This window comes from Mustela lutreola, chromosome 14 (assembly GCF_030435805.1).
Source record: "Mustela lutreola isolate mMusLut2 chromosome 14, mMusLut2.pri, whole genome shotgun sequence".
Lineage (NCBI taxonomy): Eukaryota > Metazoa > Chordata > Mammalia > Carnivora > Mustelidae > Mustela > Mustela lutreola.
The window spans coordinates 56,014,248-56,036,975 of NC_081303.1; the positions used below are offsets into that span (position 1 = coordinate 56,014,248).

The window sequence follows — 22,728 nt, forward strand, 5'->3', positions numbered from 1 at the left end:
AGAAAAAGAAAATACAAAGCAGCCAAAGAAAAATTAAACATCACTTTCTTAATTGGTTTTTGAAATGCATGATACCTTGTTTTCATATTTATAACAGTATAAAGAATTGAATTAGCATTAAGATCAGTGACAAAACACTTTAATTCTTTCTATCCCAATATCATTCTAAAATAAGAAAATACGTCTGTGTGTAGTTTGATGACAGAATGGATAATCAACAATCAGCAAGAGCACTTAGTGACCAAACAAACATTAACTGTATGAATGAAGAAGTTAAAAATATTTATTACTATAGGTGATCTGCAGTTTTTATATTTTACATTTCAACTAAAATAACATTTGCCAGAGCCAAATATATGGCATCTTTAAATACACACATTTACATGCAACACACATTTAAAATAAAATATTTCCCTAAAGCAGAGACATATATACTTACTACATACTCTTATTTGAGTGATATAATATTAAATGACTCAATGAGACTTGGAAGAAAAACAATCAGGATACAATGTAGCAGATGCACAAGTCTCCCGAGTCTTGGACTCCTTGTTTCTTACCTCCTCTCATTTCTAATTCTTACCCCAGTCCTAAAAGTCCAAAAAAGAAACCTAACTACTTCTGGGATAAACTTCCTCTGGGCCTCATCCAAACTACTAATTGCCCACTACTTTAGTAGCAATTTCTGCTAGCAGATGAGAAGATGCTCGTAGTCCCAACCTTGGAGCTATATATAATATGGTCAGGTTTCTACGACTACTAGAAATGTGTTCCGCTTACTGGGTAAGCCTCTGTTCATTTAAGGATGAACCCAAATGTCGATCCCATTTTCAGTTATCAATGTAGGTCATGTTTAACCTGGAAGTTCTAAAGAGGTGAATGTGTCTTCCCCAAAGATCCTGTTTCTGGCTTATAACTAGAAGTGATACATTGTTTATTCTTGAATCAGAGTTAGTAACCCAAGAACGATGATTGTCCTCTCCTATTATAAGAACCAGATCACTTCTACTCTCTATGACTGAGATCGAAAGAGTCTTTGTCATTATGGAGAATGTGTTCTGAATATACAATATCTGAACATTAACTTTTTTTATATGTAGAAAAATTATCCAAAGTAGATATATGGTCTAAGTATAGACAATTTTTCAAAAGCTTAACTTTAACTCAACTTTATGGTCTTATAACACATTCTTATTACTTCATTAAGTAATATGTTTTTCTGATTATGACTGGAATTAAGTCAAAGAGAGGCTTGGCAGATATAGTATGTGTTGTCATAATGTTAAGTTTTGATTTCCATTTTTAAAATCCTTTGACACAATGCATTTTATTTTAAAACATGTACTCATTTGTTAGAAGTAAACACACTATATTTTAAAAGCAGATTACAGGTTTGCCACCAAAATGTACACAATTAATTTTCTTTATAACCAAATGGCAACATCTGACTTTACATCTTGGAACTCCGTACAGGTGAATGAACGTGATCGTCTTCTAAGATTTGTTGGTCTCTGAGGTCTTCCTTCTGTCAAGTCTAAATATATGTCAGATTTCAGAAAACGTGTGTAACTGTCTTGTTCCATAAGCTGATACACTCTGCTTTGCGCAGCATCAAAACTGTGTAGGGTAGGTTGGGTGATGCTCTTGGTAATGACTTCTTTGGTGTGAAAATCAAGGTTAACCTGGATGATAGTAATAACAAAAAGTATGATTATGGTCAATTTACTTAAGTAAACACTTGAGAAACAAACAGTGCAGGACTGATCCAATGTTGGAGTGGGCATAAAGCACTTGGTTGCTTTTGTGATTTGTTTGTTTGTTTGTTTGGTTATAAGTCTAAGGATCCAGTGATTTACTCTGGGGTGACATTTCATCTGGCTCTTCTCTTCCTTTGCTCCTGGTCCTTCTCACTCTCTGCTGATTTAGAATAATGAAATATTGTAAATATCATTAAGACCATCAGATTAACCCATTTTCAACATGGAAATGAAACTTCATAGAAATTAAATTATTTTGAATGAGGGCAAAGGGTGACTTGGGGGCATATATGGGATTTCCATGCAGGGCTTTTGTTTTATCCCCATGCTCTTTTCATTTTATTATGATGCTTTCTTACAGGCAAGTATATGCTAAAAATGGATATCTTTTAAAGATAAAAAAATCCTTTAGTGGTTTTTATCAGAGAACTACCGCTATATCTGATTCTGACAGATGTTAAGTTTTCATTTAGGGTTCCTTCCTTTTCCCTCAGGGGTAACACTATACAACTAGCTGCTTTTTAAAAAATTGTTTATAAAATTGGCCTTGGGAAAAACAGAATAAAGAACTGAAACATAGAACAGATTGAGACTTATTGATACAAGAAAAACAATCATCATTCCATGTAAAATGATATCCATATAAACAATGCTACCTCATGGACATATTAATTTATAGTGAAACAGAACTCTTAACAGTGGTATACTACCAGTCCTACCATTTCAGCAAAGAAACACTATTTATTGAACACATAATATAAATATAGAAACTCTATTTAAATTATTTTTGAGGGCAGTCAGATAATATTCGCTAGTTGTAAAATTTTATTGCTATAGTTTCAGCAGTTGTATCACACAATTATCTCACACTGTGCTTGCAGCCAGAATCACGACTATTTTTTCACTTGAACCATTGTCAAATTAGGTTTTGCTCATCTATCGATTATGAAACTTTCTTTAGCCTATCTTAAAACGGAGGAATAATTATTTGGGGGCAATCAAAACTTTGCATAGGCAGATGAGCTCACACTAAAATGGTACATTATACAAACGTTTTAATTTGTCTTGCCTTCCTCACTTATAGAAATTGTTTTGCTAAGACATTGCTTATGCTTAGGTGATTAATATGGATAAGTGAATAAATCTAAAGGCTGCAAGTAACTGTATTTACTCTTAGTCTAGAATAAAAATAACCCCAAGGAATGACTTCAGTTACACTTTAACTTTCATGCATTTTGTTCATATGTAGGAATTTATATAAATATCTGAATTTGCTTCAAGAAAATCTTGACCTTTCTGATAGAATATATGAGGATACCGACTTGATAAAGACAGAGTCTCTCAAAAAAGTGTCAAGCAGTTTTAAATTTTTACAATTATCTTTACTGTACCTCTTGTGGAGCATCATTCTGTATAAATTTCTCATATATTGCTTTTGCTTTAACGATAATTTGTTGAGGGTCTTTACTTTTCTTGAAATCTTCACAGGCTATCCAAAATTCAATGTTTTCCTCACTGAATTCAGTTTTAAGGAATGTGGTAAAAGTCTTCAGTCCATCTACCAGGAAAAGAAGTGATATATTTTAACTATAGAATATTAATGCTGAGGAATTGGATTATGTGATTTTCCCCCTCCAAATATGTATACATTCCAGTTAGTTAACATGCAGTGTGATATTGGTTTCTGGTGTAGAATTTAGTAATTCATCACTTACATACAACAGCTAGTATTAATCACAAGTCCTCATGTTAATACCAACACATCTCTCCACCCACCTCTCCTTCTGTATTGTATTACTTGATATTAAAGTATAACTGCAAATATTAACAGAATAGCTATGGCTTCCCTCTAATGTAGTGAAGATACACACTTCTGGACACTATATGTGAGAGACCTCATATAAATTAGCTGTAATCTTCACAATTATGTAAAGTATTAATCCTATTGAAATGAGGCTAATTATCCTACATAGACCTATCATACATGGACCTGAGCAAGAGGGACAAACTCCTACTCTGGACCTTGCTTTGGGTCTCTTTTCCTCAGTGCCTTCCTCAGGGATGTGGGGGCTATTCTATGGAACCAAGAAACTATTCCACCTGGAGCCCATTCTCCCCTCAATCCCCCCGCCCCCACTTCTAGACTATGCTTCTATACTCAGGACCCTGGAATTCCCTGTCTAAAAGCTCTGTGTTACCAGGGTTTGTACAGTCCTCTTCCCTAAGTTCATTGACTACAGGCACACAGACTCAAAAGTATGTGTACTTAGGATAAGACTTGAATTTGAAAGTTGAGGTGTCTACCCAAATATGCAAAAAGGACTTTCACAGTATGGAATTGAACCAGGCGTAGAAAGAGAAGGAAGGTAGGCATGTTGCTAATAGAACTGTGTAAAGTCTGAGAATTTTATATTTAAGCCTAGTGGTTACACAGTACATTTATAAAAATAATAAGATGAAATATGTATTTTTAACAGTTTGTTAGCTTGACTTATTGCTCTTAAGCATTTAGATATTTAATATGGGGTCTCCATTTTAACTTCTGTTCTGAGCTCCATCAATATTAGACATTGGTATCTTGTGGAAGATGGCCAGTGTTCAAATTCACGTTTAGCAAGTTACTATATAGTCCTGAGTGGAATACTTTTCTTTCTTTGTCTCAGTTTTTCAATATTTAAAATTAACATAATCATGACACCTACCTGATTGGGCTGTTTAAACAATTAAAAACATTGATTTCTGGGAAAGATGGAGTAGGAAAACCTTCACCTTTCCCCACAGATACAACTAGATAGCATCCATATAAGTGTAAATAACCTGGAGAATGACCTAAGGCCTGGCAGAACAGACTCTCCACAGCTAAATGCAGATCCACCAGACTGTGTGCAGGAGGGAGGGACACTGCAGGCACAGAGAGAGGAGAGAAACAGACCCTCATGCCAGACACCCCAGGCTCAGCCACCATAGAAGAGCACATAACACACATAGGAGACACCCCTGAAGTGCCAGGTTCTCCGGAATAGGGAACATTGCACTAGAGGAAACCACAGGACTTCTTCATAAGACCAGTACTTTCAAGAGCAGATGTAGCTGACTTCCCTAAAACATAGAAACACACACAGACCATTAGACAAAATAAAGAGACAGGGGATATGTCTCAAATGAAAGAACAGTACAAAAGAGGAAAAATAGACTTAGGGAACTCAGCACTATCAAGTGTAATAACTTTTTCATTATATGGATCCCAGAAGAAAAAGAGAAAGGGGGGAAGAAAATTTATTTGAGAAATGATAACCAAAAAATTCCCAAATCCAAGAAGGAAACAGAAATCCAGATCTAGGGGACACAGAGAGGCCCCAATAAAATCAACCAAGGAGGTCCATACCAAGACACACAGTCATTAAAATGGCAAAAAGTAGAGATAAAGAGAGAATTTTAAAAGCAGCAAGAGACAAGAAAACAATTACATACAAGGGAAGCCCTGTAAGTCTATAAATTGCTTTTTCAGCAGAAACTTTGCAGGCTGGCATGATATATTCAAAGTGCTAAAAGAAACAAAACAAAACAAAACCTGCAACCAAGAATGCTCTATGCAGCAAGGTTATCATTCAGAAAAGGAGAGATAAAAGAGATTCCCAGACAAACAAAAATTAAAAGAATTCATGACCATTAAATCATTCCTACAAAAAAAGTGTTAAAAGGACCTCTTTGAATTAAAAGGAAAGACCAGAAGTAGGAATAAGAAAAGTAGAAAGCATAAAAACAGTAAAGTATATCTATAAAAATTGGTTAAGGGATTCACAAAATAAATGGATACAAAGTATGATACCAAATACCTAAAACATGGAGGGTGGGGGAGAGGAGTAAAGTATGCATTCAAATGTAAGCAGCCATCAACTTAATATAGACTGTTATAGACATTAGATATTAGATGAAAACTTAAAGGTAACCACAAATCAAAACAAAAAATAGATATGCAAAAAATAAAGACAAAGGAATCCAAGTATATCATTAAAGAAAGCAAACAAACCATGAGAGAAGAAAGCAAGAGAGGGGAGAATTAAAAGTATTAAAACATGCAAAGTATAAGTGATTCTGGGAAAATTGGATAGCTTTTTACAGAAGAATAAAACTCAACCATTCTCTTACACCATACACAAAGATAAACTCTAAATGGATGAATGACGTCAATGTGAGACAGGAATCCATCAAAATCCTAGAGGAAAGCATAGGGAGTAACAACTTAGACATTGGCCACAGCAACTTCTTTCAAGACACGTCTCCAAAGACAAGGGAAATGAAAGAGAAAATGAACTTATGGGACTTCATCAAGATAAAAAGCTTCTGCTCCACAAAGGAAACAGTCAATGAAACAAAGAGACAACCCACAGAATTGGAGAAGATATTTGCAAATGACACTACAGACAAAGGGGTGATATCCAAGATCTATAAAAAATTTCTCAAACTCAACACCCAAAAAGCAAATAATCATATCAAAAAATGGGCAGAAGACATGAGCAAACACTTCTCCAAATAAGACATACAAATGGCTAACAGACACATGAAAAAGTGTTCATCATCATTAGCCATTAGGGAAATTCAAATCAAAACCACATTAAGATACCACCTCATAGCAGTTAGAATGGCAATAATTGACAAGGCAAGAAACAACAAATGTTGGAGAGGTTGTGGAGAAAGGGGAATCCTCTTACACTGCTGGTGGGAATGCAGATTGGTACAACCACTTTGGAAAACAGTTTGGAGGTCCCACAAAAAATTAAAAATAGAGCTACCCTATGACCCTGCAATTACACTCCTGGGTATTTGCCCCAAAGATACAGATGTAGTGAAAGGAAAGGCCATATGCACCCCAATGTTCAGAGCAGCAAAGTTCACAATAGTCAAACCATGGAAAGAGCTGAGATGCCCTTCATAGACGAATGGATAAAGAAGATGTGGTCCATATGTACAATGGACTATTACTCAGCCATCAGAAAGGGTGAATACCCAACTTTTGCATCAGCATGGATGGGGCTGGAGGAGATTATGGTAAGGGAAGTAAGTCAGTTAAAGAAAGTCAACTATCATATGGTTTCACTTACTTGTCGAACATAACGAATAGCGTGGAGGATATTAGGAGAAAGAAGGGAAAAATGAAGGGGCAGAAATCGGAAGAGGAAAAGAACCATGAAAGACTGTGGACTCCAAGAAACAAACTGAAGGTTTTAGTGAGGAGGGGTGTCGGGGGATAGGTTAGCTTGGTGATAGGTATTAAGGAGTGCTCAGATTACATGGAGCACTGGGTGCTGTATGCAAACAATGAATCCTGGAACACTACATCAAAAAATAATGTACTGTATGGTGACTAATATAACACAATAAAAAAAATTAAGATTTTAGTAGTTTTGAATATATTCAAAAAATTGTACACCCATCAAAATAAAAAAAAAATAAAACATGCAAAGTGCTTAAAATGGTGACTGGCACATAGTATTATACTTTGTGGGTTTTGATGATGATGATGTTAATGGTCTTGATGACTATCATTTATTTAAGGTTCAGTCAGGTAAAGTTTACATAGTTAGAATATGACAGAATCAGAATTCATCCCTAAGACAAATTAACTTTAAAACTAGTGCTCATTGAACTTTTTATGATATTCTACTTCTTTTGGCTTATACACATTTTTTAAAAAATTAAACCTTTATTTTGAGAAAATTATAAATTCACATGTAGGAGAGAATAGAGATCCCATGTACTCTTTATCCAATTTCCACCAATGTAGCATTTTGCAAAACTATACAGTTATTGTTGAATAGTACAAGGGTTAGAAGTGTCAACCCCCTACTGCATGCAGTCAGAAATCCACTTATAACTTTTGACACCTCAAAAACTTGAACTGCTAATAGTTTACTATTGACATGAACTATCACAATTAACCAGTCAATTAAGATATATTTTGCATATTATGTGTATGGTATACAGTATTCTTAGAATTAAAAAAAAGCCAGATAAAAGAAACTACTAATAAGAAAATCACAAGAAAGAGAAAAGGTCAGGTTAAAATCTAATGGTAACTACATTTAAAGTATTGTCCTGTATTTACTTACAAAATCCAAGAGTAATTAGACCTGTATAGTTCAAAGCTCAGTTGTTTAAGGGTTAACTCTAATAAAATATCAGAAGTAAGATAATGACATACTACTATTTATTTACCCATTGAAAAATATAAAGAAGTGGGTTTTAAAAATTTATTTCATTTAGAGCAGAATTATTTCTTAAATAAATTATTTTGACAACCTTCTAATTAGTGACCCTTACTCTAGTAACCCTTGTTTCCACATCCTCATAGTTTATTATCGACATTCTAGTCAATAGTATATTTCTATATACAGACTTCATCATGTTTCTTTACTTTTTAATATTTTCCTTTCATCTCTTTCATCTCTTTCCACTATCTTTTTCATACTTTAAGCTTCAGGTACTTAAAACATTGTGCTGTAGTTGCTTGTTCACTTGTATTTCTCATGCTACTTTTTAAGATTCATGAGATGAAAACTCTTGTCTAATTTGCCACCAAACTTTGGAGTTGTGGCTCCACAAGGATCATGATTTTGTTACAAACATTACACTAAAGCCACAGGTCTTTAGTATACTAGTATTGAGGCAATACTAGTATTGAGGCAAATCACAAAGAGATGGTTTCAAAGCATCAAATTGGCCAGAAAAAATAAAGAGGATCTGTGGGGGATATAATGGGCCACCAGAAAAACAATCCAAAACTCTTTAAAGGAAAGCAACATAGTCTAGACTCCTCTATCTTCTTTTATACTCACATACAATAAAAATTTATTAGGCATGAAAGAAATGCCTAATGTGACCATTATTAATAACAAAAGGAGTCAATAGGAACTGACAACAAGGTATCCAAAATATTTGAAATAGCATACAAGGACAGTAAAAAAGCTATTATTGACTTGTTGAGGAACATAAATGTTAAAAAAAACATACTGAGAGATTAGATGCAAAAACTCAGCAGAGAAACTGAAAAAGTCTAGAATTGGAATAAACTAGGGTAAAAAATTCATCGAATGGACATTACAACAAGTTAAAGACTACTTAAGAAAGGGTGAGTCAAGTGGAAGAGAGCTGAATAGAAATTATTTAATCTGGGGAGAAGTAAAGAGGTAAAGATTAACAACAGAAAAATTATGGGACAACCAGAAAATAAGATGTTAACTATATCAAAGATAACATTACATTTAAATAGACTATATACTCCAATTAAAAGTCAAAGATCATTAGAGAGATTAAAAATTAAAACTAGACTATATATTGGCTACAAGAGACATATGTTAAAAATAAAATACTACAGCGAAATAAAAAAATGAAAATGATACACAATATAGGTGCTTAGCATAAGAAATCTGTGTAAAAACAATCTGATGTGGCCTGACAAAGTGACTTCAAAATAAAGAGTATTTCCATTTCATAATTATAAAGTGGTCAACTATTACTACTAAATAATAATCCTAAATATATATGGACTTAGTTGCAGAGCTCTGAAATACATGAAGCAAACTGGCAGAACTGAAAGAAGTAGAAATATTTACAATTATAGTTGGAGATTTTAATTCTGTTCACTTATAAATTTATAGAACATGTAGACAATATTAATAAGGTTATATCAAATTTATCATTATTGGGGAGCCTGGGTGGCTCAGTGAATTAAAGCCTCTGCCTTCAGCTCAAGTCATGATCCCAGGGTCCTGGGATCAAGCCTGCTTCCGCCTCTCTCTGCCTGCCTCTCTGCTTACTTGTGATCTCTGTCTGTCAAATAAATAAAATCTTTTTAAAAAAATTAATAAATTAAAAAAAATTAACACTATTTTTCAAGTTTACCTAATTGATAATTATATAACACTCTGCCCAACACATTTTCAAGAGCATAATGAAGAATATCCATGATAGACACATGGTATGTAGGATGTAAAATAAATCTAAATGTCAAAAGAATGATATTTTATACAGTATGTCCTTTGCCCGCAAGGGTTTTAAAATAAAATTAATACTGGTAACATAGCTACAAAAGCCTCCAGCTATTTGGAAATAAACACATATAAATTCATAGGTGAATTACAAGAGAAATTATGATATATTTATAGTTGGATTATAAGGAAAGTACAGCACATCAAAATTAGAGGAGTTCAGCTTAAATAGTATTTAGAGGGAAATTTATTGCATGCAAATCCATACTAGTAAAAAAAGAAGAATATAAAGACAAGATAAAAGTTTCTACCTTAAGAAGCTTGAAAATAAGAACAAATTAAAGCCATGGTAAGTAGAAGGGAAAAATAATAAAAATAGAGGAGAAATATACATTAAAAGAAAAAAACATAGAGAAAATTAGCAAAAGCAAAAGTTGGTTCCTTGGAAATATTAGTAAAATAGAAGCCCTAGCAAGGTTGATTCATAGTATAAAGCAAAGCAGGGATATTACCACATATCTGACAGATATCACAAATATAATAAATATTATGAACAGTTTTACACCAATAAATGTAACTTAAATAAACTGGGAAAATTGATAAAAAAAAAAAAAACCTACGCAAAGTGACACTGAAGAAGTGAAAAATCTGATGACCTAATCCAATTGATGAACCGACTTTATAATAAAAATATTCTCCCCTCCCCCTAGCAAATTTTGGGTTCAGATTTAGTGAATTTTATCAAACACTTAAGAAAAAGTATTCTAATTTTATACAACTCCTTCCAGAAAACAGTGGAGGGATGAATACTTTCCACATCATTTTAATACAAAACCTGATATTCCTTCCTCCTCAGAAATAAATAAAATAAATATTAAGAAAGAGAGAAAAGAAAAACTATAGACAAATATCCATCATGATCTGAGATGCAAAAATTCTAAACAAAAAGACTTAAAGACTTAAATTTAGCAATGTATGAAAGGAGAAGCAAACATTCTAACATTATGGTTAAAAGAATTGTGAAATAAAGTGATAGCTTTCTTTCCTCAACTCATTTTCATTTATGCTCATTTCTTATATTCACTACTCTTTAGAATGATTCTTTATGGTCAGTGATGGCTTCTAATATAAAATGTTCCATACAGAGTGAGGCAAGAAGAATGAATCTCTATGGTGGAATTACAGAAATTGAGAGATCTTGCATTTATAACATGTTTAGAGAGGTTCTGAGGGCTAAGTGCTGCTTATATACACTATCGTATTCAACCTTTACAATAGATGCTAGGAATATGCCTTATATTCATTTTAATAGATGAGGAAACTGAGATTCAGATAAATTCAACTTCCCCAGATCTCACTTTTCGAACAAACAAACAAAGTTGTAGAAGTATATCTTTCTTAGGAAGGCAACGTTTTCTGTGGTAGGTACAGTAACAGCCCTCCATAGATGTCCATGCCCTAATTCTCAAAACCTGCGAACATGTTACCTTACATAGGAAAAAGGAGCTTTGCAGATGTGGGTATGGTTAGGGACCATGAAATGGGTAAAGTACCCTGTATTATCTAGGTGGATAATCTAATCCAGTCTGAGCACATGAGTCCTTAAAAGTGGAAGAGGAGGGCAAAAGAGTGGGTCAGGGAGATACATGAGAAGGACTATTGCTGACCTTGAAGATGAAAGGAGATGGTCATGAGCCAAAAAGTGTGGTGGCTTCTAGAGGGTATGAATTGTATTGAGTTTAGAGCCAGCAACATAATGGAGACCTTGGTCCAAAACTGCAAAGAATCGAATTCTACTAAAAACCTGGAAAGGGATTCTGCCCTAGACCCTCCAGAAGAGACAATCACACCTTGATTTTTTTTTTTCCCCTGATAAGACCTATACTGTACTTCTGACCTACAGAACTATAAGGTACTATATTTGTGTTTTTTTAAATCACTAAAGTTAGGGAAATTTGTTATAGCAGCAAGGGGAAACTAATACAATCCTCGAACTATGTATTTTATTTCCCCATATATATTTTTACATTTCACCAATATATTTTTTATTTCTCCTATATATAGAACTTGTCCTCTTTCTCATGAAGCACCATTTTTTTTTATGTCGTAAGCAATTTTTAAAAATATGTTAGAGATACAGAAACAGAAAATGACATGTCAACCCATAGACACTTGCAAAGTATTGAGTATGAGATGATTTCAACCGCTACCATGACAAAAGAATCATGCAGCTCTATCCCACTATTCCTTCCATTGGTGTTTTCACTGGACTAAGGGGAGATTTTTTTTTTCTCTATAAATTAATCCTGAGAAACAGGTGCTAGTTAAATGTTTGTGAAGAAACTAGGAAGACAAGCAAAGGTCAGGCTACAAGAATTTGAGAAGCTATCATTTAAGATGGACAAGCAAGTCAGAACTTGTTAAGCACCACCTTTTTAAAGAGGTCTTAGTGCCAAACAGTTCCTGAATGAGTTTACAAACTCTAATCACTGAGAATAAGCAAGAATGATCAATGTAGGATATTTAACAACTTTTCTTATTTTTTAGTTTGTGTTTGATTTTCAAGGTTTATTTCTTTTTTTTAATTAATCTATTTATTTTCAGCATAACAGTATTCATTTTTTCACCACACCCAGTGCTCCATGCAATCAAGGTTTATTTCTTAATGCTGTGTAGTGTGCTTTTCTCCAAATGTAGAAGGGAAATATAAATGGGTAAATATTCTTTGAAGTATTTTGATATGTAGATTTTCCTCAAATACCTAAATATGTATGTTTCAGAGTCAAAATAAAATGCCTGCAGTCTTGCAATGAGACAATAGTCTGTTCCAGATTAAACCTAGTTTGGAAAGAGGAAATTAAGTATAAGCATTATTGGGACTGTAAATAAAGTCACATTGACCCAAGTGAAGGAAAAAACCTTTCTGATTTCAACTTTTGCTATCCATATGTCATGTATAAGTATGGTTGATCAGTTTTTATTTTATTTTTTTTTAAGATTTTATTTATTTATTTGACAGATAGAGATCACAAGTAGGCAGAGAGGCAGGCAGAGAGAGAGGAGGAAGCAGGCTCCCTGCTGAGCTTAGAGCCTGATGTGGGGCTCGATCCCAGGACCCTGGGATCATGACCTGAGCCGAAGGCAGACGCTTAACCTACTGAGCCACCCAGGCACCCTGGTTGACCAGTTTTTAAATGCCAAATTATTCCTAAAGTGAGTTAATAAAGTTATAATTTTGGGAGAAAATGACCATTACTTTTCCTATTAACAGATCTCTATTATAATAAAGTGTTCTTCACTAAACATCTAAAAGGAATCATCCATATGTCAGGCAACTGAAATTGCTACATATTAAAAATAACTTTCTTCACCTTTTATTTATAAAACACCTAGTATGAACATGAGGACTGTATTATATAATGAAATGCAGTAATATTAATTAAAATAGACATTTTAGGTGTTTGCTAAGGTCTTGACACATTGCTATATGCCTTTTATTGGCCCAGCTCCATTTAATTTTCATGTCAACCCTACTGGAGCAACCCATTTTTACAGATGAGGTTGAGGTACAAAGAGTTAAGTTGCACACTGGAAAAAGAAAAAGAAAAAAAAAAAAAGAAAGTTAAGTTCCTCTAAGTTTACAGCTGGTAAAATACAGTGCAGAAGATAGAACCCAGATGTTTTTTGTTCAAAGTTATAAACTGCCATCAAACAACAAACTCCCTGCTGCTGAGGAATATGAAAGTCAATGAGTAGGCAAGACAGGCATTTATAACCCAAGGACTAATGAAGGACATTTCTGGGGGTTATTTATTCTGTTTGGAGCAGCAGAGGAAAATCAATTTGCATGGAATCCAAATAGAAACTTTCAAAAAAAAATAAAATAAATGCTTCTTAATATATAGTCCTTTACTAATGCACAAAATATGTGTCAACTATGTGCTCTGGGATATGCATAACAACTTTGTTACATGATTAGTCTTGAGTTTCATGTAGACATTCAGAATGAAGTCACAGAACTAACAGTGGGAAAAGTGCTATGTCCTAAACCTGCTGATAATGGGTTAATTGAAGTGAATGGGCTCAGTTGGCAAAATATGAATATATAATAAGGAAGAGTAAGTACTGATTCAAGAAATGAATTAATAATGAAGGAAAAGTAGTTCATTTATTTAAAGGCTTAAGTAAATTACTTTTTAAAAGTAACATGCCATGTTGTGCAAGATTATCCCAGCACCTTAGTTACTTCCTGTTTCTCTTACTTTGGGCAGCTACATTAAGTCAGGTCACAACGGAACCATTTGCACACAGAAGGAGTAACTTACCAAACAGTCCTTTAGAAGGCAGCAGTGGTGAATGCAGCTGCCAAAAGTACTTGATGGAACCTGGGATTAGAATTCACACTGGAAGAAGCTGACTCAATGTGTCATACAAATATGAAATGCTTGTGATTGCATGTTTCTAAATTGAAACTCTGGCATCTGTTGGAGAATTTTTCTGATGCCAAGAAATCAAATGAAACAAAAAGTCAAGAAACTCTCAGGTTGGCAACCCAAGTACGGTATTACTAGGTTGGTTGTATGTTTCCCCCTTAAATATTTGGCTTCATAGCTCTTGACCTGACACAGAATGTTGTGGTTACTTCTGCAATAATGATGTATTTATGTGATCCATTTATAATGTAGACTGGATTTTACTTACTTTTATCCTGAGACAGATTAAGAAACTGAGTGTTAGTTATTGTTAGTTATGGGTCAGCCTGATTCAGAAATTTCACTTTCCAGAACACTGGAATTCTTTATCTTGCAGAAAATCAGTAAATGAAAATTGGGAAGAGCAAGCTGAAAAGCCACAAGGTAAAACGTGTAAGGAGAAGTACTCACTTCCTTCTGCAAAGGTGAAGTACTCATTTCCTTGCAGGCTTTATTCAAAGTCAGTAGTAAGTATTTTCCACAGTATAATCGGTTTATATTTTTAAAGCAAGGGGGAGCCATGACCTACATATCCTACTTCCTTCATCATTATGAATTATTTTCTGAATCAAGTTTAGTAGAACCACAATACAGGTTGCAAAAACGTCCAAGCAAATATTCATTAATGAAAAGGTAAAAAAATTGGAATTATTTGCAATGACCAGAAAATGTACAGGTATGTAGTAGTTGGAATATTTTCTTTACCGAGACTCCCTGCAGGAAATAACATCCTCTTTCACACATCTTTAGTTAACTGATTGAAGATGTGATGGTTAGAAAATCTCTATTTATAATCAAGTACTCTTAAATATTCTAGGTGTGTCCCTATAAAACCCTGCAAAACTTTCAATAAAGTTTACCAGCAACTAAATAAGTTCAAACTCTGACCTGTTATCTTCTCACAAATCTTGTGCTCCCACTTTTTTTTCTCATCTGTAAAAGGCACTGTCACCTTCCTATTAATATGGAATAAAATCTAGAGATTTTTGGCTGATCCTTTTTCTTCATCTCTTCATCATCTCACTTCACAATACACACACAGATTCAATCAGTCACCAAGTTCATCCGTCTTACTTTCCAAAATAGCCCTTACTTTGAGGTTAGCTTTTATATTTGTAACAATCTTGTAGGTAGTCCATAGTACATGTATAGAATTCTACTTTTCTGTCCATCAGTTTTCTAACAAACTTTCTGAACTTTGTCCCCAACTTGACTTTCCAATGTGTTTGTTCACTAGTCTGCCCCAGTGAAAGTGAACTGGTTTATTTTCCAAGTTATATCAAAATCTCTTGTCTCTCTAGCGATTTTCCTGCCTTTTTCTCAGCTCAGAAGTTATTTCTTCTTCTGCCTGTTGAAATCCTGAAACATATCCGTATAATCTCTTTTAATAATTTTTAAAAGGTTACACAATACATTGCAAGTTACATAGCATTTTTAAAACTATTTAGCTAATTATTTTCAAACATATATTAGTCAGAAGAATTATTTTACTTTCAAAGATATCTTATGTAGAACCATATACATATATGTATACAAACACAATATACACATACACATAATACCACTAGAATTGATTTGCTAACTTTATATTGGTAACATTTACTTTTATAAAGTCAATTAATAAAAAGACTGATAACTAAATTTGAAATTGGTGATTATGAATCATATATAATCTGATATAGCATTTAGAAATCATTGATTTTGTATGTGTAATTAAATTATAAATTTTTATGATTCACAATTTCAGACAAATTTGTCAATAAATAAGGATGTATGCTAATATCTGTATAGAAACAAGAGGAACAGTTTATTTTAGAATAGACTTAGATTTATGGAAAAGTTATGAAGACAGTGCAGTTTCCAACCAAGTTTCCTCCTATTAACAACATCTCATATTGGCAAAGTACGTGTTATAATTGATAAACAAATACTGTTACACTTTTATTAACTAAAGTCCATACTTTGTTTAGATTTTCTTGGATTTTATCGTCTGTGGGTTTTTTTTTTTTTAATTTTTAAAAGAGCTAAACTACATTTGAAGGATGAAATTTGGATGAAATAGCCAGATTATCAAAACACTCCATGGATTCTGTCATTTCTGTGGAAAATAGCTAAAACAATGATCTTTCTGTTTTAGTCTCATCTGTCTATTGTCTGTCACTCTAAGCCTCCCATTCTTTTTTCAAATTGTTTCACAACAAAGAATTACTTTATTTTTAATTCCCTAAATAAATTGCACTGGTTAATCCCCCAGGCTTATATTGGTTCTGCACTTGGATGGCCTCTCTCCTTGTCCAGCTAGTGAATTTTGATTAAACTCCCTAAAATCTAGAGTAAGAACCATCTATTTTGTGGTTCCGTTTCTAAAGTTGCTAATAATTAGCATATATTACTTTTAATATCAGCCATTTTTGTCAAAATAATAATCAAATTTCTATTGTATTTTGATTTGTATTTAGTTTGATTTATCACTGCATTTCTCATTTGGCTAAATTTAATACAATTTCCTTTTCCTTTATATAGACATGACATACAGAATTTAAGAAACGTACTCATTTAACCACAGGGGAATTTTGTAAAATTTGATACTGTAAAGTCTTTCTTGAAGTGCATATATGTGCGTGTGTGTGTGTGTGTGTGTGTGTGTGTATTAATGAGTGTAAGATCTTTCCTTCCTTTTTTTGTTTGCCTGGAGTCAAGACAGTAGAAATGAACTGAATTTAACCATTGCAACCAAAAGACTTTTTTAACTGATTATTATGTGCTTTATAATTTAATATTACAATAAGCTTTGCAATTAAAAATAATTGGATTTTGGAGGCATTGATAAAAGGATAATAGTAACATAATTTTTTTGTGAATTCAATATAATTTAATTAGCACTTTGATCAAGAGCAATGATAATAATGTCCAAGTGGGTCAGTGGGGCTGACTTTCATTATCATGTTGAACCCTCGTGATTCAAATTGCTGCTATTTTACAGTTCTTTAATATTTCCACCAGCAGAGAAGCTAGAGAGAGAAGCAGATTCAATTTTTTTCCATTCAGTTTTGACTACTTGTAATACAGAATGATTACAGAATGCCGGGGGAAATTTTTCTGTAGGGCTAATTACCCTTGCTGAAGGTTTCTTCTCTCTGTATGGGTCATGAGAGTAAGATGAAATTATTATGTAACAATTTATTAAGTTCAATAAATAAATACAGCTTATATCTTTCTTATAATTGAAATTTTATTTTTTTTTTTTCACCCAGTTGGGAATTAACTGGAAAATAGGAAAAGATTATTAAATTTATTGTTGAGGGGCATCTGGGTGGCTCATTTGGCTAAGGGGTTGCCTTCAGCTCAGGTCCTGATCTTAGGGTCCTGGGATAGAGTCCTGGATCAGGCTCCCTGCTCAATGAAGAGCCTGTTTCTCCCTCTCCCTCTGCTTGCCGCTCAGCCTACTTGTGCTCTAACTCTCTGTCAAATAAATAAATAAAGTCTTCAAAAAAATAAATTTATTGCTGATAATTATTATTTTTCATAATAGAAGTAATAATTTACACTTGTGTAGGGTTGGTTATTGGTTTCTTATTCATCATCTCACTTAATCCTGAGAGAAATCCATTCCTTTTGGAACTAAAGACATTGTTATCTCCATTTACAGTTGAATAAGCTGAAAGTCAGAGAAAGTAGGAAGATTAACTAAGACTATGCAACCATTATGTACTGCAAGAGAATCAGAGCTCAGATCTTAAAGGAACAGTGGGCTAAACTTTTCCTAGAAATAAATTTGTTTATATTATCTAAACACTTAATATTTCTCCAGTGATGTGATGGGTTTGAGCCTCCAGAGATGAAAAGACATTTGCTTCCTTATAATAAACTGTCAAATTAATTTTTAAAAAGGGTGGGGGGGAGAGAGAGAGAGAGAGAAACAATCTAGGAAGCCAATCCTGAATCATGGCTTATCAGTGTTGAACAGTCAAATAAGGACTTAATATTTGTTCTCATCTTCCACCTCACCTAAAAAGCTCCATCGTAAATATCCACCTGATTCTCAGCTCTTCTACAAAATTCTACTTTAAAAATAGATGATTGATATGAAGAGTGAAATATTTACAAAATTTGAAAAGAAAGTATTTTCATGATGGTTACCTGAATTTCCAATGAAAGAACTACTTTAAATTTTAGATCAATAAAATTAACATGTATAGTCAGGTATTTTAAAATGAAGGATCTCATTAAAAGAATCAATAAATTAAAAAATGTGAAACCATTAATCACAACACAAAGAGGTAATATTTCAACCACAATAAGTATTTTTAGTAAAATCAGAATATTTAAAAATTTTTCCATTTGTTTACTATTCTATTATTTAGTTATTTCTCTTGATCAGAAACTCAGATTGCTGTAAATTACTAATCAGACTACATTTTTATAACAGCCTGTTTTGTATAGTTATGTGCACACTTTGCATAATTATCCATTAAAATGTAAAGCATTTGGGGAAAAACACCACTAACCTTTATGGGAAAGCAGTTTGTCAAATGATTCACCCCATATCACTGCTTCTTCAGGGGAGACTCTGTTCAAGAAACAAAATGTTTGTAATGGAGTATGCAGAAAGTCTGTTTCTGGTTCTGCTCTAACATACTGTTTAACACTGCTCTTTTCAGTCACAGGGTTTCTTCTTTTATTACTATGTAATCACTGCTCTTTTCAGTCATAGGGTTTCTTCTTTTATTACTATGTAATGAAAGTTGTATTTACATTCGAAACTTCAAAAACATTTGTCAACTTTTTTATTGATTTTGCCTATCAAACAATATGTTAAAATAACATTAAATATTTTCTCCCAAGTGTATAAATTATTTTATTTAAAATTAATCATGTGTCAGGTTAAAAACAAAGAAAAAGAGATCAGGTCAATTATCTTTTTATTTTTTTCTTTATTCATCTCTGCATATCCAGTTTAATTCAGTAAATAGAAGAACCTAAACTAACAGTAACTTTTAGCCAAACGTTTTTTTAACTGCAATTTCCTTGAAGCTCTTAACACAACATGCAACAATTTTTTTTTTTTTAAACAGACACAGGAAGTTTGGCTGATGAGTTTCTAAAGGGATAAGAAATATGTTTAAAAACTTGCAATACAACAAATATTTTATAGTAACAATTTAAAAGGTTGAATATATTTGTCATTTCATTATTGGAAAATTTTGTATTTTAGTATTTAAGTATATAAGTACATAAGACCACTTTATTTTCTGTTTGAATGGCTAAAAATGACAAAACATCCCTTTTCATGCTTTTTGCTTTTATACCTAGAGGCATTTTTTCAAACTACTAAGGGAGGAAATGAATAGCTCTCCTCTATGACAATATTACATTGTGAAACTCTTAAATTAATGAGTATTTCATCAGTTTATAAGGAGTAAAATATATCATTTAAAATTGACAGGTATATAATTTTAAAAGCGCACCTTTAAATTTTTATAAGGTTATTTAATTTAAGCCATTAAAGTGTTTTAATTTTATGGAATATTCCTAGTTTTTTGAAATGAGATCTCTAACCTTCCTTATATTACTGTGTAATTTCCAATAAAATGGAAATCCCTAATTTCCTCTTTCTTAAACCTTTAATGATAGAATCAGCAAAATCTTCCCTCAAATAATTAAAAGTTATTCACCTTGTTTCTTTGGCCAAGTGCCCAGATCTACTGGAGTGGGTTTCTTCATGAAACTCAGGTTTCTGCACAAGAAGACTTAACCTATTTCTTTTTTCCTTAGCTCTGAAAATGAAAAAGTGTTAGCTTCAGGACAATTTGGATGACAATTAAAATATTTCCTTCTAACTGTCAAATAAATCTGGGATTGGTAATCACCTGAACACCTTTTCTCGCCAACATTCACCCCCCCACACACACTCACAATGGTTTTCCTAGTGAATTTCATTCAATTTGCAGAGGAATTAGGATAGCGTATGTGAAATATATTTTGCTTTTTTCCCCTCAGTGATTGTAAAGTATTTGAGATTATATTTCAATTAAGATTGTCACTAGTTGTTCTGTGTGGTTAAAATTGTTGCACTTTTTCAAAGAGAAAAACATTTTAGGGGAGCCTGGATGGCTTAGTTGGTTAATCATCTGTCCTGGGCTCAGGTCATGATCCGGATGTCATAGGATCTAGACTTACATCAGGGTCCCTGCTTGGTGGGGGTTGGGGAGGATCTACTTTTCCCTCTGCCCCTCCTTCTGCCCTTCTCCCTGGTCATGCTCCCTCTCTCTCTCTCTCTTTCCATCAAATAAATAAATAAAATCTTAAAAAAACAAAAACAAACCCAACACTTTAGATTTAACAGATGTTTACTCCTAATAAACAAAGACCTTTTTCCCAGTTGTAACACTACATTCAATATATTTTCAACCACATACTTTAAAAATAAGTGCTAACAAATATTCAACATCAATCATGTTTTTAAAAGTATAAAACTGATTTTAAAAATTATGATTTTTACCTGATTTTCGCTTCTTTGCTTGTTTCTTCTTTTCCTGAACCATGTATTAACTTGAAAAAAGCTTTTTCTTTTGACTCACACATATTTAATTGAGGAAAGAAAACCAATGATGTTTCCATCTTCTCTCTCTAAAATGAAGAGATGTCTAATTTATTACATCCTTCCCCTGTTAATGCTATTTCATAGTTATACATGGTATAATAAAAGTTATCTTAACTCTGTCAGCAGTGCTTAAAAAAATAAAGTAAAAATAGAGTCAAGAGCTGTGTTTCTCTCTCCACAAAAAAGTAGAACTGAGGAACAGAAGTACAATTTGGTCCTAAGTTGTTTAGGGAAATGATACTACAAATTTTCAAAATGACTCTTGGTCTCTAAGATAAAGACGGGTATTACAACAGTGCAACTTCTCTTTCTAGTTTGTGCAACCAGAATGATGCTTTAGTAGACCCAAATGACACTGTCATTTCCCACAGGAACTTTAAAAAAAATTTTTTTTAAAGGCTTTATTTATTTATTTGACAAAGAGACTCAGAGAGAGCAAGCATGAGCAGACGGAGGGACAGAAGGAGAGAGTGAAGCAGGCTCTCTGCTGAGCAGGAAGCCTAATGCAGAGCTCGATCCAAGGATCCTGGGAGCCTGACCTAAGCTGAAGGCAGATGCTTAACCGACTGAGCCACCCACCCACCCCTAAAAAATTCTTAAATGTGTATAGTATGTATTTAAATATGTTGTGGTGAAGTATTACATTGAACACTAGGAGAGATTTCCCCTTGTTCCTAAATTTTTTAAACTTATTTTAATTACAATGAATTAAGTAAATTACATTTAATTGACACAATGGAATGTAATGTAAGTTACATTTGCTTAACATATTATATCAAAGTAAGGATATAGATGGAGTTTTATAGTTGAAAGAGACAGTAGAAATCATTTCATTCAATAATTTTTAAGCACAGGTTCATGGAATGATTTTAGACATTCAAGAAATTTTTATCAGTCCATGGTGAAAATGGGGGAAAAAGATAATATGTAATTTTTTTCTTTACTTTTTTCTTTTTCTTTTTTTTTTTGGATTTATTTATTTGAGAAGAAGAGAGAGAGGTGCATGTGAGTGGGGATAGGATCAGAATGAGAGGGAGAGAGAGAATCCTCAAACAGACTCCCTGCTCAAATGTAGACCCTTCCTGGGGCTCTATCCCAGGACACTGAGATTAAGACCTGAGCTGAAATAGAGAGTCAGATGCTCAACTGAGTGAGCCACCCAAGTCCCTGTAAATTTTTTTCTTAAACTACATATATATTTATATGAAGGAATTCATTATTTTGAATTTGCCTTTCTATCTTTTTTATTGTTATAATGTTCTTTTTAATGAAAGATTGTAACTAGAGATAGCAGTTTGTATATTTGTTATTTTATGTCCTTATTAAAAAAGAAATGGCAACCTGAATTTGGTTCAGCCTCTGCTTCTTTTACTGTTTCATGACAACTCTAATATATAAGAAATACTGATGTAGTCCATAATTCACATTTTATAGAAAAGGAAACCAAGAATGATAGATATTAAGTGATTTATTCTTGCAAAGTCCGGGAGGTCAGTGGAATAGAAGATCTGGAATTATTAGAACCTTTGATAACCAGAGCATGTGATTTCATCTTTCTAAGATAACTTTGATCTCCAGTAGTGAATACTTCAATTCCTCTAAAACTGTACTTATTAAAAAACAAGTTAACAAATGTAAAAGAAATCTGTTTTATTTTTAGTCTGTTCAAGTTATTGATTTCAAGAAAGTAGTTTCAAGACACTTTTCAAGAAAGTAGTTGCACGGATACTACCTAGGAGCTCAAAACATTTGCAGAATTGAAATTAAAGAATATTTAGTACATATTTATACACACTCATTCCTGATTCTATAACTTTCACTTTGAACATTTTTAAATTCACCTTAGCTGAAAATTGACTGTAAAAAGAATATATTTGAAGTACCATATCCAGAAGAGAGACAGAAAC

General features: G+C 33.0%; 1 protein-coding gene across 1 annotated transcript; it reads right to left on the reverse strand.

Moving 5' to 3' along the window:
* Window positions 1–501: 501 nt before the first annotated feature.
* Window positions 502–21,060, reverse strand: RGS18 (regulator of G protein signaling 18). The gene is made up of 5 exons (XM_059146117.1): window positions 20,720–21,060; window positions 19,893–19,994; window positions 18,726–18,787; window positions 3,149–3,315; window positions 502–1,682 (listed from the first exon to the last, which is right to left on the reverse strand). Exons 1-5 carry the CDS (start codon window positions 20,836–20,838, stop codon window positions 1,425–1,427), a joined length of 708 nt encoding a protein of 235 aa, XP_059002100.1. The 5' UTR covers window positions 20,839–21,060; the 3' UTR covers window positions 502–1,424.
* Window positions 21,061–22,728: the final 1,668 nt, after the last annotated feature.

Excerpts from the sequence above, each read along its gene's own strand:
- RGS18 (XM_059146117.1), bottom strand. The coding sequence starts at position 20,838 with ATGGAAACATCATTGGTTTTCTTTCCTCAATTAAATATGTGTGAGTCA. Across the intron at positions 19,995-20,719 it reads AGCAAAGAAGCGAAAATCAG|AGCTAAGGAAAAAAGAAATA; the intron begins GTAAAAATCATA and ends TTTCATTTTCAG. Across the intron at positions 3,316-18,725 it reads CAAACTGCTTTCCCATAAAG|ATGGACTGAAGACTTTTACC; the intron begins GTTAGTGGTGTT and ends TTTTCCTGGTAG.